This window comes from Thunnus maccoyii, chromosome 5, assembly GCF_910596095.1.
Source record: "Thunnus maccoyii chromosome 5, fThuMac1.1, whole genome shotgun sequence".
NCBI lineage: Eukaryota > Metazoa > Chordata > Actinopteri > Scombriformes > Scombridae > Thunnus > Thunnus maccoyii.
This window is the reverse complement of record NC_056537.1, coordinates 27147868-27160954: the sequence shown is the minus strand read 5'-3', so window position 1 is coordinate 27160954 and position 13087 is coordinate 27147868. Positions and strand designations below refer to the sequence as shown.

Here is a 13087-nt window from a genome sequence, read left to right as displayed (position 1 = left end):
CTACTCTATTCTATTCTATTCTCTGGTCTGGATAGAGGCGTTAAATATAGACCTATTCTCAGCCTCTCCTGGGGAATAAAGTGAGATAGAGAAATAAAGAAAGAGGGAGGGAAGGAGCGTGGAGAAACCAAGGGCATGAAGAAAGGACCAGGAGGGTAAATGGGCAGGGTGGAGAGAGAGGTACTTATTTTCCTCCTTAATGGATTCAGATAGACTTATGGTATTAGTAATTTCACACAACACAGTGAGTTAGACCTTTTAGTTTTAGCTGCATAATGCCAGATGATGTCACTCCATGCACCTGAAAAACTGAAAGTAAACTGTTGTCCACGAACATGAAGACATTTTCCATCTCTGCCAAGCTGTCAGCAGCTTACTAAGACACTGATGGTGTGTTAGGACATGGGTAGAAATTCTCTGACTGTTAATGCTACTTAGTGACCTGAATGATTGCTGCTTCTTTAACTCAAAGGCAGATTAATTACTGACCCATTTAGAGATAGCAGATTGAGCAAGTTGAAGTTTAAAGTTTTTCACCCCTGTGTCACAGTTTCTATAAAGGACCTAAATAAGAAAAAATTAACATATATATACTGCTGCTCTTATACACACGAGAGCAGTGTAAGATCAAAACATCCACCAGTTATTTTCCATGTAAACCCACACACACCTGCAGCAGCCATGCCGCAACAGAATATACCTCTGTCCTATTTTCTGGAGAATACTAGTGTCTGCCTTCCTTCTTTGTGTGGCACATCTCAGCCACTGTGCTACTTCTCTTGTCAAGCGATAGACAAGCTTAAACTCATTCTTGAGATTAAAAAAATTTCGCTAGCTGGACCGGTACAAGCCATAGTTCCACCATTATATAGATAGTATTTAAAAATAAGACCACTTAACTTCATTGTATTATACTTACTATTCTGATCAGACCTCTTCACATGCCACTGCAGCAGCAAAATGGTTTGGATTTAACACATTCCTGCTAACTAAAGGATGTTAAGATAGATATTCTCTGAAAAGGACCACACTATTTACATCAGCAAGCCTTCATCATTTCATCAGTGTCAGTTTCAGCAGGTATAAAGAATAACTCAGTCATACATTCTCTCTTCCAGCTTTAGCAAGGCTGCTGCATCATTAGTAAGAGTTTTCAATGCAATAATTATCAGTCACTATTGAATTTTTGGTATTGACGTTGTTTCAAGTTTTTCACTCACAGCGTCAACGTTCGTGCTTCCAGTGTGCTCTCTTTGTCAGGACGGAGGGATGAAAGTGAGAGAGGAGGAGAGGAATACAGTGCCAGAGTTGAAGGCTGAGAGATTGGAAAGAAAGGAAGAAGAAGAAATGAGACTGAAGTAGGAAGGGCAGCCAGCAGATGAGGGTTATAGGGGACACAAGAGAGGTGATGAGAGAGGAAGGAAAAGAAGAAAGAGGGAAGCCAAGAGCACCCACATCCTTGTAGAGCAGAATAATCTCTATCCAGCTTTGAAAAATGCACTTTCTCTCACCAGGTGCACTAAGATGAAAGCAGAGAGTGCCAAAAATGTCATCAGTAAATGAATATGCCATTGTGTGATGGAGGGAACAACGTTCCTTCAACTTAAGATGCTACTATGTCAGAGAAGAAGGCCTTTTGTTACATAAAGTGTAAGAATGCAGCCTTTCTCAGGTTGTTCAGGGATAATAATGAGCTTTACATCTCAGGAATGCAAATTTACACACAGCACTTCTTGGCTGCAGATGTATTGACCTCCAATCCAACAAAGCATCATAGACAGTCAGATTCTTTCTGTGTGTGCAGTTTGTCTCCTCACTTTTGCCATTTTTGATATTGAGAAGTAAGAATGATGACAAAGGATCAATGTTGAAGTTAATTGAAACTTTCACAGACAATATGAACTGCAAAGTCAACATGTCCTTTCAAAAAGTTGCATTCATTACATTTTCCCACTTTATATGTTTTTTCTGATCTTATGAATCATCAATAGTCTTTTTTTTTTTTAAATGGCAAACCAAGGATTCCAAATAATTGTAGTACTCAGAAACGCTCATTTAAAAGATAATGATGCTGTTTTTCTCTTTGTGCCACAGTAGTGAACATTTATATGTGGTTAGTTTGTTCAGATTTATTCATTTTAACATTTAGATGATGGCAAGACAATGACGGCAACAATTCAGAAAATGGATTGATAAACTATTATTTGTTGGTTCCAGCTTGTACAGTTTCCTCTATTTCATTTTGTAAATTAAACACATTGTTTTTTAGTCATGAACACATCAATTAATGCTCTGGGAAATGTGACAGCTACTAGTATTTGCATAGTATATGCAGTATTTTTGACATATTGTCGACTTGATGGTTAATTGAAAAAAGAATAGATTCATCAGTCTGTTTAGATGCTATTGATCAGTAAACAGTACTGCACAACATTTTCTTCAAATGACTCATCGTGCTGATCATGTGATTCTGTGATGTGATTGTAATTGATTGCTCATGATACAAGATAATCAGTCGTCTTTTTATTTCAGCTTTTTGAAAGTATTTTTGTTATCAAAGCATTTTTTAAAAAAAGCATTTTTTGTTTGACCATCTCAGCCTGTTTTTAATGCGCGGTTCTGTCTCCTCCTGGCATTGCACCAGCTATAGCTATAAATATATAACCAAGAGCATCTTCATGTCTTCAATTTGACGACAGGAAAGGCTCTTTCATCAGTATTTCTAAATAAAGAGATGAGAGAATGTTTTTCTTTGGTTCTGACTCATTTACAGCTATTATGCTGTAATTGTCCATATATGAAAAACCTGAATCACAATATTCTACCCAGGAAAGAAAAGCTTTTGTATGTAAACTTGTATTTGTCATACAGCAACGCAGCCAGTGAGCCACTCTTGTCTTTGCTGTTAGAGGACAAAGTGCACACAGCACAGCTGCCATTTTGGTGTGTTTTCTCAAGATGGCTGCCCCTCATGCACGTCTGTCTTCACTGACTTTGCTTCTAAAGAGTACTGTCACGTACTCTCCTGCATACTCCAGTTTTTACACAAGTACCGCTTAATCACTTGATTGCTCAGATTCTGTGTATAAGATAAGTAGTTTTGTTATATTCGAGTGGGATGTGAATAATTACCGTTTTCATAGGGAGAGCCGGAGGAGGGAGGTGGATGTATGCAGGGGCAGCCATCTTGAGATGACACCAAAATGGAGGCTGCGCTGCCTGCTGTCTCATGGCAAGATGACGTGTGAAGAATTAGGATAGCTCAAAGTGCGGACACTTCTCTGTACTGCCTATAAGTCTGTATGAAAGAGCGACCATACGTTTCACTCATCTTGGCAGTGCATGAGACATGCACATGCAGACATGAGAGGGGCAGAGAGAAATTAGGATGGAAAATTGAACTGCAGGTGCGCCTGCTAAATCTGTCCCCTCAGAACTCTCTGCATTCATTTTTATCTCTGCCTCATTTTGTCCAGTCGAGCTAATATCTCTTTCTCTCCCTGTTTCCCTCTTTTCTCTGTCACGCCTTTTCTCTCTCTCTCTCTCTCTCCCCATCTGTATGTCTCTCTCTGCCTCTTCTGTGTCTCTCCATAGGGCTTCTTGAAGAATGAGAGGGACAACGCGCTCCTGTCAGCCATCGAGGAATCACGCCGCAGGGTCAGTATCTGCCCAGCAGTGTCTGATTGCTTCTCAGGTCCAAAAAGAGCTACAGATGGCTGACAGAATCCAATTCCTGCAGAGTGGGAAACCAGTTTAAAAGCACCTCCAGAATCAGACGGCCCACAAAACCCACATCATCGTTTCATTCTTTATCGGTGAAATGGTGCACATTTTAAAGAACAGGGTACAGATAATTAGCCTCTGCAGTCATAGTAACAATAATTTTCATTATACCATTTTTTAAATTTTTACATAATGGCTAAATTGTGTTATCACATAGATTTTTTTTATTCTGTCTTGTCTCTAAATCTGTCCTTGTCTTACCCTTGACAAGACAGTAGTTCAGTTTACAAAATCAGGTGAGTTTTCAGCACTGCAGCGTGTACGGATATTAGTACAACACGATATAGGAACACTTTAAAAAAACAAAATTTTCATAATTTCTGCTTGCTATGATCTAAAAGTCCTTCTGGTGTGAACCTTTAGGGAATGGTTTTGAAATGGCTTCCCTGTTGTGCAGAGCTAATAGGCCCTGCGTTTAATTAGCTGCTGTTCCCATTATCTCTCTGCTCCCTGAGAGAGTAAAAAAAGGACTTGTGTGCAAGGATGGAAAAACCAAATACACCAAAGATTAAAAAGAACACAGATGTTGAAGGTTCTTGCAGATTTCCATCTGACTGCTGTATATTATAATAAATGTGTGCTATCGGGCTGTTAAATGACATATTTTACTCTCAGTTGTCCAGTCTCACAGTAGCCACTTGACATGATCTCATTTAAATTTGTACCTTTTTTTTACTGCTGTCTGTGTCTAGTTTACATTTTTAGTAAAGCCCAACCGATCATGGATTTTTGAGGCAAATACCAACATTGACATTGTTTCAGTTGAAAAATAAACTTGTCAGTGCTCTCTGGTGGATAAACTACATATGTAATGGAGACACTCTTTCTAAATTACCTCCAATCTCTCTACTGTACTGACATATTACAGAAACACAAATCAGAAATGTTAAATATAAGAGCTCAGGGATCCAGGCAGTGACCAATTTAACTCAGTAAATGGTGACTCTAGTCTAGATTTGCATCTCCCTGAGCTGGAGATCGGAAGGATTCAATTATCTCATGTTCCCATTATCTCACTTTGAGTCTCTATGGAGAGTTAAAATAGACGGCAGTGTGTCCTGGTGGAGTAGTACAATCTCGACATGAGTCAAGGTGTAGGTGTGTGCCCTTGTTGGGTTTATCTTTATGTTCTTTACATGTACAGTGGATGTGTCTGTGTGTTGTATGTTTCTCAGGTTGTCTGGCTATTTGCAGAGAATTCTTCTTATACTAAATAAATCAACTAATCTACTTCATCCTAAATGTACTGTTCTGCTGATGCTGTTAAGATCACCAGTAAAATGTAGGCACATCCCAAAACATTGGAAAACTGTATGTTTCAGACATTCCTGTTGGCTGAAGAGTACCATCGTGAGTCCATGCTGGTCCAGTGGGAGCAGGTGAAGCAGAGAGTGCTGCACACACTGCTCGGAGCAGGAGAGGACGCTCTGGACTTCAGTCAAGATGTGGAGGTACAAAACACGCAACACAGAGCTGGCTTAGGAGGAAGAGCCTCCACAATTTAAGTGGTGAAAGTTAAATAAAAACGTGTATCTTTACTGTTAGACACCTTAGATGCCAGTGTTATACTTAAAGGCAAGGGTCATTTTAATTTTGCAGTGTGCTGCAGGCACTATTGAGAGGGAAAGCCCATGTTTAAGGGTAACATAATGTATGTCGTTGACAGTATATTTTATCATTTAATTCGAGGTTGTAGAACTCACTTCCTCAAAGAGCCAGCTCTGCACTGGCCCTCTGTTTGACAAGATCTGTCATAAAAAATGAATAAAAGACTAAAAGAAAATGGCAGGTCCACTGCTGTTGCTTTTTAATAATGAAGAGGCCACAAGAAATGTCTATTTTTGTCCTTTCTCAGTGTTTGGTAGGACTCAGAATACAGGTTTCATTCCCTAAGTGAGTCAGCTCTCAACTGACTGATCTGATATTTTACAATCAAAGAGCTAATTTCTAAATGATTTTAGAACATTTGCAGTTTATTTCTGAATATACAGCAAATTCAACAGCAGTCCTCTGGAATAATATTGATCTCATTTTGTTCTCACACACTTGAGTTGTGTACTATGTAGAAAATATTGATATTTTAACATTATAATATTTAGTTCTGTAAAAAAAAAATAATTTAGCAGTGGTGTTATTTCTTTTTATCCAAGTACTTTGAAGATTCAAAAACAGATGACAGAAAATGAGAAATGTGATAATTTTTTCTTTAATATTAGTTTTCATTACTCTCTTAATAGTAAACATTGTAGCGCCGTTTTCTTTCAATTACTCCAGATCAAGATTACATATTCTATGAGCCTTTTTAGTCCAGGATTCATGGGATTAGAGGGATTAGAAATGTTTTACATACTATGCTTTTTTATAAAGACATATGTATACTCATATGATCGAAACTAAAACTCTAAAAATGTATTTGAAAGAGAAAGAAATCCCCACTGAGGCACCTTTACAAAGGCCCTGACAAACTGACAATGAAGAAGCAGAACAAAGACAGAAGGATGCATCACCTCACGTCTTCTGTTAAATGTTGCACTTGAACACACCACAAAGGCTACAGCCTCCTGATACGCACCTACCACCTCCTCCTCCACGAAAGGTCAAACTAGTCAATAGTATGTGTTCCTGATCCAAAAAACAACACAGCAAAGCAAACAAAGCAAAGTAGCCAAACATTTTTATGCCGCAGTGAATGTGATTTAACCGACGTGATACTCTGAATACAAATTGAGAATATATTTAATTTAACTGCGCTTTTGTAGGTAGATTTAAAAAAAAAAAAGAAGAAGAAGGAAATAGAACACTGATGGTCCTTTTATACTACCGAGCTGTGTTTTTAGGGTAAATTCTATTATGTTTGATCAAGCAGATGACTTGTGAGAAAGATTTTATTTATTTTACTATTGTCTGTTTGATTGTGTGACGCCTTTATGCCGTTAACATTGTGAAGTCTTGAGAGGCCTTATCATGAGCGATAACGCAGTGGGCAAGTTGTGAGTTGCAAGAAACAATTATGAACAAAAACTGTAAATCAGTGCAGAGTTTCAGCTGATAATTCACAACATAAGTTCCAGTGAAAACTCAGAAGTATCTTAGCAAAGCTCCAGCCACTCCCATCAAGGCTTTTGTCTTCTCTACAGACCGTTGGAGGACGCAACAACAAATGACCTTAAGAATTGTAACAGCAAAGGAATTGAAGAAAGCAAATGCATTAAAAAAAAATTAAGATTTTAATATATTTTAACTATTTGGACTGAATATATCTACTTGAAAGCAAGTCTATGCTTAGCTGTCTCCCACTAACCAGAATAACTGCGTATGACTTTCATCCTGTGTGTCATCCCAGCATGCATCGGGCAAGAGGCACGGAAACACTGTGGTCAGGTTGTCAGTCTATCATGAATGGACGGATCCTCAAAACACGGAATATTCAGCATGAAAAAAAGAGGATCATATAAGATGCTAATTGATAATGTCACGTTCGACACAAATGACAATATCAGTGGCAGATGATTAGCATTCCGTTTGTTTTAACATTAAAAAAACTTGCATGCAAGGTATTAATTCATTTGTGGCTTCTATGTCTGTTGTAGCCGAGTTTCGTGAGTGAAGTGACAGCTCCAGGAAGGAGCGCCCTCGACAGCGTGGAGGTGGCCTATGGACGACAGGTGAGTTATAATGAGTGTAATCATCTTGGTGTCTTTTCTTTATACTAAAACAAGGGGAGTCAAAGTCAGAAATATGAATAATGAAATGAATTTGCTGTAGATTAATCAAATGTTTCCACTGAACATAAAGTTTTGACACCAACTTAACTGTGTTGATACTTCACTTCCTGACTTGACTGTTGTTAAAGTGAATTGAGCTCAAATGTATAAATTCTAACTGAAATGCAGTCAGAGTCTGTGATGCCGTCTGTCTGATCGTTCAGTTAAAATGAGGTCACAGCAGGCAGGAAGTGGCAGATCAAACATATCGATTGATCGGTCGGTAGAGGGGGATTCTGGGTAATTCTCACTCTCTCCCTTTGTCTCTGTGTCTCTCCACCATCCGTCCTCCCTCATCATCCTGCGTGACCTTCTCTCTTTCCCTCTCTGTTTGTCTCTCATCTGCTGTGTGACGCATCACTTTAAACGTGGCTCTTCCTCCGACCATGTGTCGACACATTGCCTGCGGCGTCATTTGTCTAGTTTTTCTTATCTTTTTTGATGACCTCCTAAATATTTTGATTCTTTTTTTGTTGTTTTTCGTCATGAACCATTTCACTCGGTGGTCGTAGTGTTTTGCTTTTACTTGTGGAGCCGAGGATGGAGTCGTAGGCAGATTTACATTTTTTCTTCTTGCAAATATAGAAATTAAACCGTAAACTTGAGCATTTTTCCATTTGGGGAGTTTATAACCTTTTTTTGTCTTCCTCCTTCAGATCTACATTTTCAATGAGAAGATAGTGAGCGGTCACATTCAGCCTAATCTAGGAGACTTATGTTCTTCTGTAGCAGAAAGCCTGGATGACAAGGTAAGAACATTAATCTGTCGCATGTGCTAGCATCATAAAAAGAGCAATTATTCTCAGATGTTCACAGTTTCATCCTCTGCAAAAATATGTGTCAATGTTACTCCATTTGACAGCTCATATACATTCTGTTTTCTATATGCATTTCTGCGTATAAATGTGCCCGTCACCCTCTCTCTCTCTTCCCTCCAGAATGTGTCAGACATGTGGCTGATGGTGAAGCAGATGACGGATGTGTCACTGTTTCCAGCTAAAGACGCCCTCAAGAGTCGCACTTCTGTAGAAATGCAAATGGCCTTTGTGCGCCAGGGGCTCAGCTTCCTTGAGAACAGGTAAAAATCTAGCAGCTAGTCTTCATTTCAAAGGATTTAAGCTTTTAGGGTTAAACCTGTACTGGATCTAAGGAAGCCCTGGACATGTAGAAGCCCAAATCTGAGCTAAAGTCTGTGTGTTTCTCCTCTCTCCCAGTTATAAAAACTACACCATGGTGACTGTGTACGGGAACCTCCATCAGGCCCAACTAGGAGGGGTGCCAGGAACATACCAACTAGTCCGCAGCTTCCTCAACATTAAACTACCAGGGCCTCTGCCTGGCATGCAGGTAACACACACACACACACACTTTCAACTGGATATCCATACCGGAGCTGTGTATATTGTAGATTGGCAAGAAGTGGCAGTGTCATGGTCATATAATAATAATCAGCATGCACTACACAAAGCACACTATGTTAACAGAGTATTTATTTGAAAATTATGCTTAAAAACTAACAAATGTCACAACTGTTTTAAATATGTGTGTGTGCGTGACAGGACGGCGAGATAGAGGGCCACCCAGTGTGGGCTGTGATCTACTACTGTCTGCGTTGTGGAGACCTGAACGCAGCCATGCAGGTGGTGAACAGAGTGCAACACCAGCTAGGAGACTTCAAAAGCTGGTTTCAGGAGTACATGAACAGCCCTGACAGGCGGTGAGAAGCCCTCAGCTATTTGTTCTGCTGAGATGTCTAAATAGGTTAAGGAAGTTACAAGCTGTATTGTAATCGTTCTCTTCTTCTTTCATCTGTTTTGTCTCTTCCCTTCAGCCTCTCCCCAACTTCAGAGAACAAGCTTCGTCTCCACTACCGCAGAGTGCTGAGGAACAGCGCTGACCCCTACAAGAGAGCCGTCTACTGCCTGATTGGGAAATGTGACATCAGTGATAACCACGGAGAGGTGGCAGATAAGACTGAAGACTATCTCTGGCTTAAGGTACAGTAGACTTCTTTTGTTTTTTGGTATTGGCACACTAAAAACAGAAGCTGGTCTTTTTTTCCAGTTAAGGGACTCTTGATTATGAATATTGGTCAGTTCTATTTACAGCTTCATGGACTTGTGTGTACTATTTGCTGTTAATTCGTAGCAACGCAAAGTTCTCCCTGTAAGCTGAGCTGTTGAATTTCTTGTCATTATTTTTACATCTCGTGTTCCATGTTTTTGTCTTCTCCCTGCAGTTGAACCAGGTGTGTTTTGATGATGACGGCAGCAGCTCTCCGCAGGACAGACTGACCCTGCCGCAGCTACAGAAACAGTTGCTGGAGGACTACGGTATTGAACTTTGTTTCTCTTTCCATCTGTCTCTCCCAACTCTAGAAATGAGCACAAATATTTACACTTTAGTTTCTCGGCATTTGTGATGTATCCCTTTGCCTCCCCATCCTACCTCTCTTCCCTGTATCTTTTCCTCTGTAGTATTTGGGAAACGGTTGCGTCGGGGACACAGGCACAGATTTATGCATGCATACTGGGTGCCGACTGTGGAACAGACTTTTAAGACTGTAACTTGAAATTTGCTGCTTCGACTACCTCTGCTGCAGATACCGTTCAGTGCATCGCTACCTTTTTTCTGAATTTTTTTCTTACTTTCTATTTTTCCGTACCCTGTTCTGTAACTGTACACTCATTAATTCCTCCTGTCTCTCAGTGTTTGTAACCTGTCTGTGTATCTATGCTATTATATCCCTAAGTCCAGATTCTGTGAGTCTGTTCATTGGCCTACTTGCTATAAAATGACCCCAGAAGATGAGCGTCATCATTAACATCAGATTTTTAGCGTGATTGGATGGAGGCCATTTATTATAATAACTTATGTCAGTGCTTGATTAAAAAGGAACCTCCAAAACAGCAGGGGTTAATGAGTTTCACTGAAAAAGAAAACGAGTTCTTCATGTGCCAGAATTCACGCGTAGCACCCTGAGCTGTCGGGCGGCTGAGGACCGCTATGAAAGCAGAACTGCACACATTTACCACTTAGTGTCTCACCAGACCAGAGCAGAGCAATTGTTGAAAGATGAACATTGAGCTCTTGATTCTGGGTCAAGGTAACAAAGATTTGGACTAAGCTGTGATTTTTGGAACCAACAGAGACGCACAGAGATGATCGTCAGTTTTTTTTAAAAATGAAAATTTCCAGCCCTCAGTTATTTTTCTTGATGAATAATTGCATTGCAAAGACACACGGAGCAGCAAACAGTAGAGAGTGTTTGTAGATGCAGTATCTGTTTGCTCACAGGCAGAAAAGTGAATGTACGGTTGTTATTGGGAACTAACAAACAAATCACAGCAGTGTCACTAGGCTGCAAAGTGGCCGAAAAGGTTACTAGTAGTAGTGATCTAAATAAACAGTCTTTTTATTGTGCGGTTGCACTAAAAGGAAACTAATCTATTGTCCTCCTGTGGATCCACACCTGCCCTGGATTGCAGAGAAGCTATTGTAAAAGCCAAACAACCTTTTTTTGTGTGTTTAACCACACAGGACTTGACACATTTTCACATGAATTCTGAACTGGCATTGAATGGCTACACTCACAGATGCACCATGCCTAATGTAATCCTGTTGGATTCTTTTATCTAATGTAATACTAATATACAGTCAGTTGTCTCGTAAACTAAATTCTCCTTTAAAATTTCCTTTCTATTCTAACCTCAGTGTTCCCAAACAGAGAAATATGAGAGTCTCCTGGATGATTTGCCAACTTTATAGCAAACCATTACATAATATTTCAGCTTTTAGATCATGTTTTAGATACATGCTTTTGGTACAGCAGACAGCTCTAAATACTACAATACCCATGAGCCTCAGCAGCCGTCGAACAAGAAACCAGGCAGAAGCAGTAGCGAATTCAGAACACAGAAGGAACAGAAATTCATGAGATTATGGAAAAACCGATCCAGAATCTGGAGGTGAATTGATTTCAAACTGCCAAATGTAGAAATAGCAGCACAGTTGCTCATCTTTCATACCGATGATTCAGCCGGGAGAGTTTCTCACCCATCTGAACCTCGGAAGCGCTACAACCGCCAGTCACCTGCTGTCTGTGCAGAAAATGAAATAACGCCTCTCACTTTGTCTCTTTATAGGCCTTATCAAATGCCTTCAGTAAAGTCAGAAGAACGGCTGCAGGTTAACTTCAGGTGGAACTGAGACGGGATGAAAACATTGTAGATGCTCTGTTAGTTTATTTTGTTTCCTATAGCAACAGATACTAACTAGATGCTGGAATGTCAGACTTTAGAGCATCAGTGATGGTGGTGTAGATCAGTTTGGATTACGGATGGCAGATTCATTTAATGATGTTGACATTTAAAGGAATAGTTCAACATTTTGGGAAATACACTTGGCGAGAGTTGGACACCACTCTTCTTATCTGCGTGCTTAAAAGCTCGCTCCATCACTTTCAGATCAGCCACTCAGCCACACTCATTTCTAAATAAATAAACCACATGCCCAATGACACACACAAAAAAGGGGAGCGTAGGGGCATTAGGCTTTCTCTCCCACAGTTTCAGAAAGCACAGTTTTCTCCCCTGGGTGTGTCCTTCTCCACAGGCCGATCCTGCTCCGTTCAGATAAGACCGCACTCTTCTCCTCTCTTTCTCAGTAGCCCTCACCCTCTCCCCGCCTCCCCTCTCCCACCCTCTCCGCTCAGTGGGGAAGTGCAGCCTGAAGCCTCATTCTGTTTTCTCTCTGCGGCTCCCCCGGTCGTCTGGCACAGTGTTCCTTGTTGTCCTCCATCTTGCCTCACAGCAGGACGTAAAGCCCAAACCCTCTCTTCATTTCTCTCACATACTGCCAGCGCTCGCCTGCTCTCGTCTGTTCTCTCAGCTTCTCTGTCCCCGTCACTCGTTCACCGCATCCCCCCCCCCCTCCTCCTCTTTTATCCTTCATCCCTCGTTTTCCGTCTCTCTCCTCACACCTGCACAGTAGTTCTCCCCTCTTTCCTCCCGCTGACTTTCTGCCTCTTCTGCATGTCCTCTCGTTACGTGTGCATTTGTTCTTTCTCATTTCTTGTTTGCACACTCTGCTGCAGCCTCTCTCCCTCCTCCTCCTGCACCCACACTCTTATCTCTCCTCCCTCTTCCTTTTTCTTCTCTTCATCCCTCTCTCCCTCTCTCTTCTTCTCTCATATGCGCTTGCTTTTTGAACTAAAGTGCTGTAAGTCTGAGATAAGGCTATAAAATGGCTGACATGGTCCACCCTGTTCTACTCCTCAAACTTTCAGCCAGCAAGAGGATTAAGGATTCTAATTAAAAAGTAAACTTGATGACTAAGTACCTGTGCTCGACAAAATGTTTTCAAAATTCTTGCATGTTAGTTGCCATAGCAACTGTGGGAAGTTCAGCAGTGTCATTGAATGACTATCAAACTTTCTTTATTAGCTATTAAATATTTATCAATTTATTTTTTTAATTAAACATGAATATTTGGAAACATTATGCGCAGTTGTGTTGGTGCTCCTGCATGCTCCACCCTCA

General features: G+C 40.5%; 1 protein-coding gene across 1 annotated transcript in view; it reads left to right on the top strand.

Annotated features, from left to right (window-relative positions):
• nup93 (nucleoporin 93) overlaps positions 1–13087 on the top strand; it is a 31430-nt gene that overhangs the window by 13073 nt on the left and 5270 nt on the right. The window contains exons 4-12 of the mRNA XM_042411683.1: positions 3595–3657; positions 5106–5234; positions 7374–7448; positions 8204–8296; positions 8486–8625; positions 8762–8894; positions 9107–9264; positions 9379–9544; positions 9787–9880. Of these exons, the coding sequence (XP_042267617.1) occupies positions 3595–3657; positions 5106–5234; positions 7374–7448; positions 8204–8296; positions 8486–8625; positions 8762–8894; positions 9107–9264; positions 9379–9544; positions 9787–9880 (1051 nt within the window). The remainder of the gene's footprint in view (positions 1–3594; positions 3658–5105; positions 5235–7373; positions 7449–8203; positions 8297–8485; positions 8626–8761; positions 8895–9106; positions 9265–9378; positions 9545–9786; positions 9881–13087) is intronic.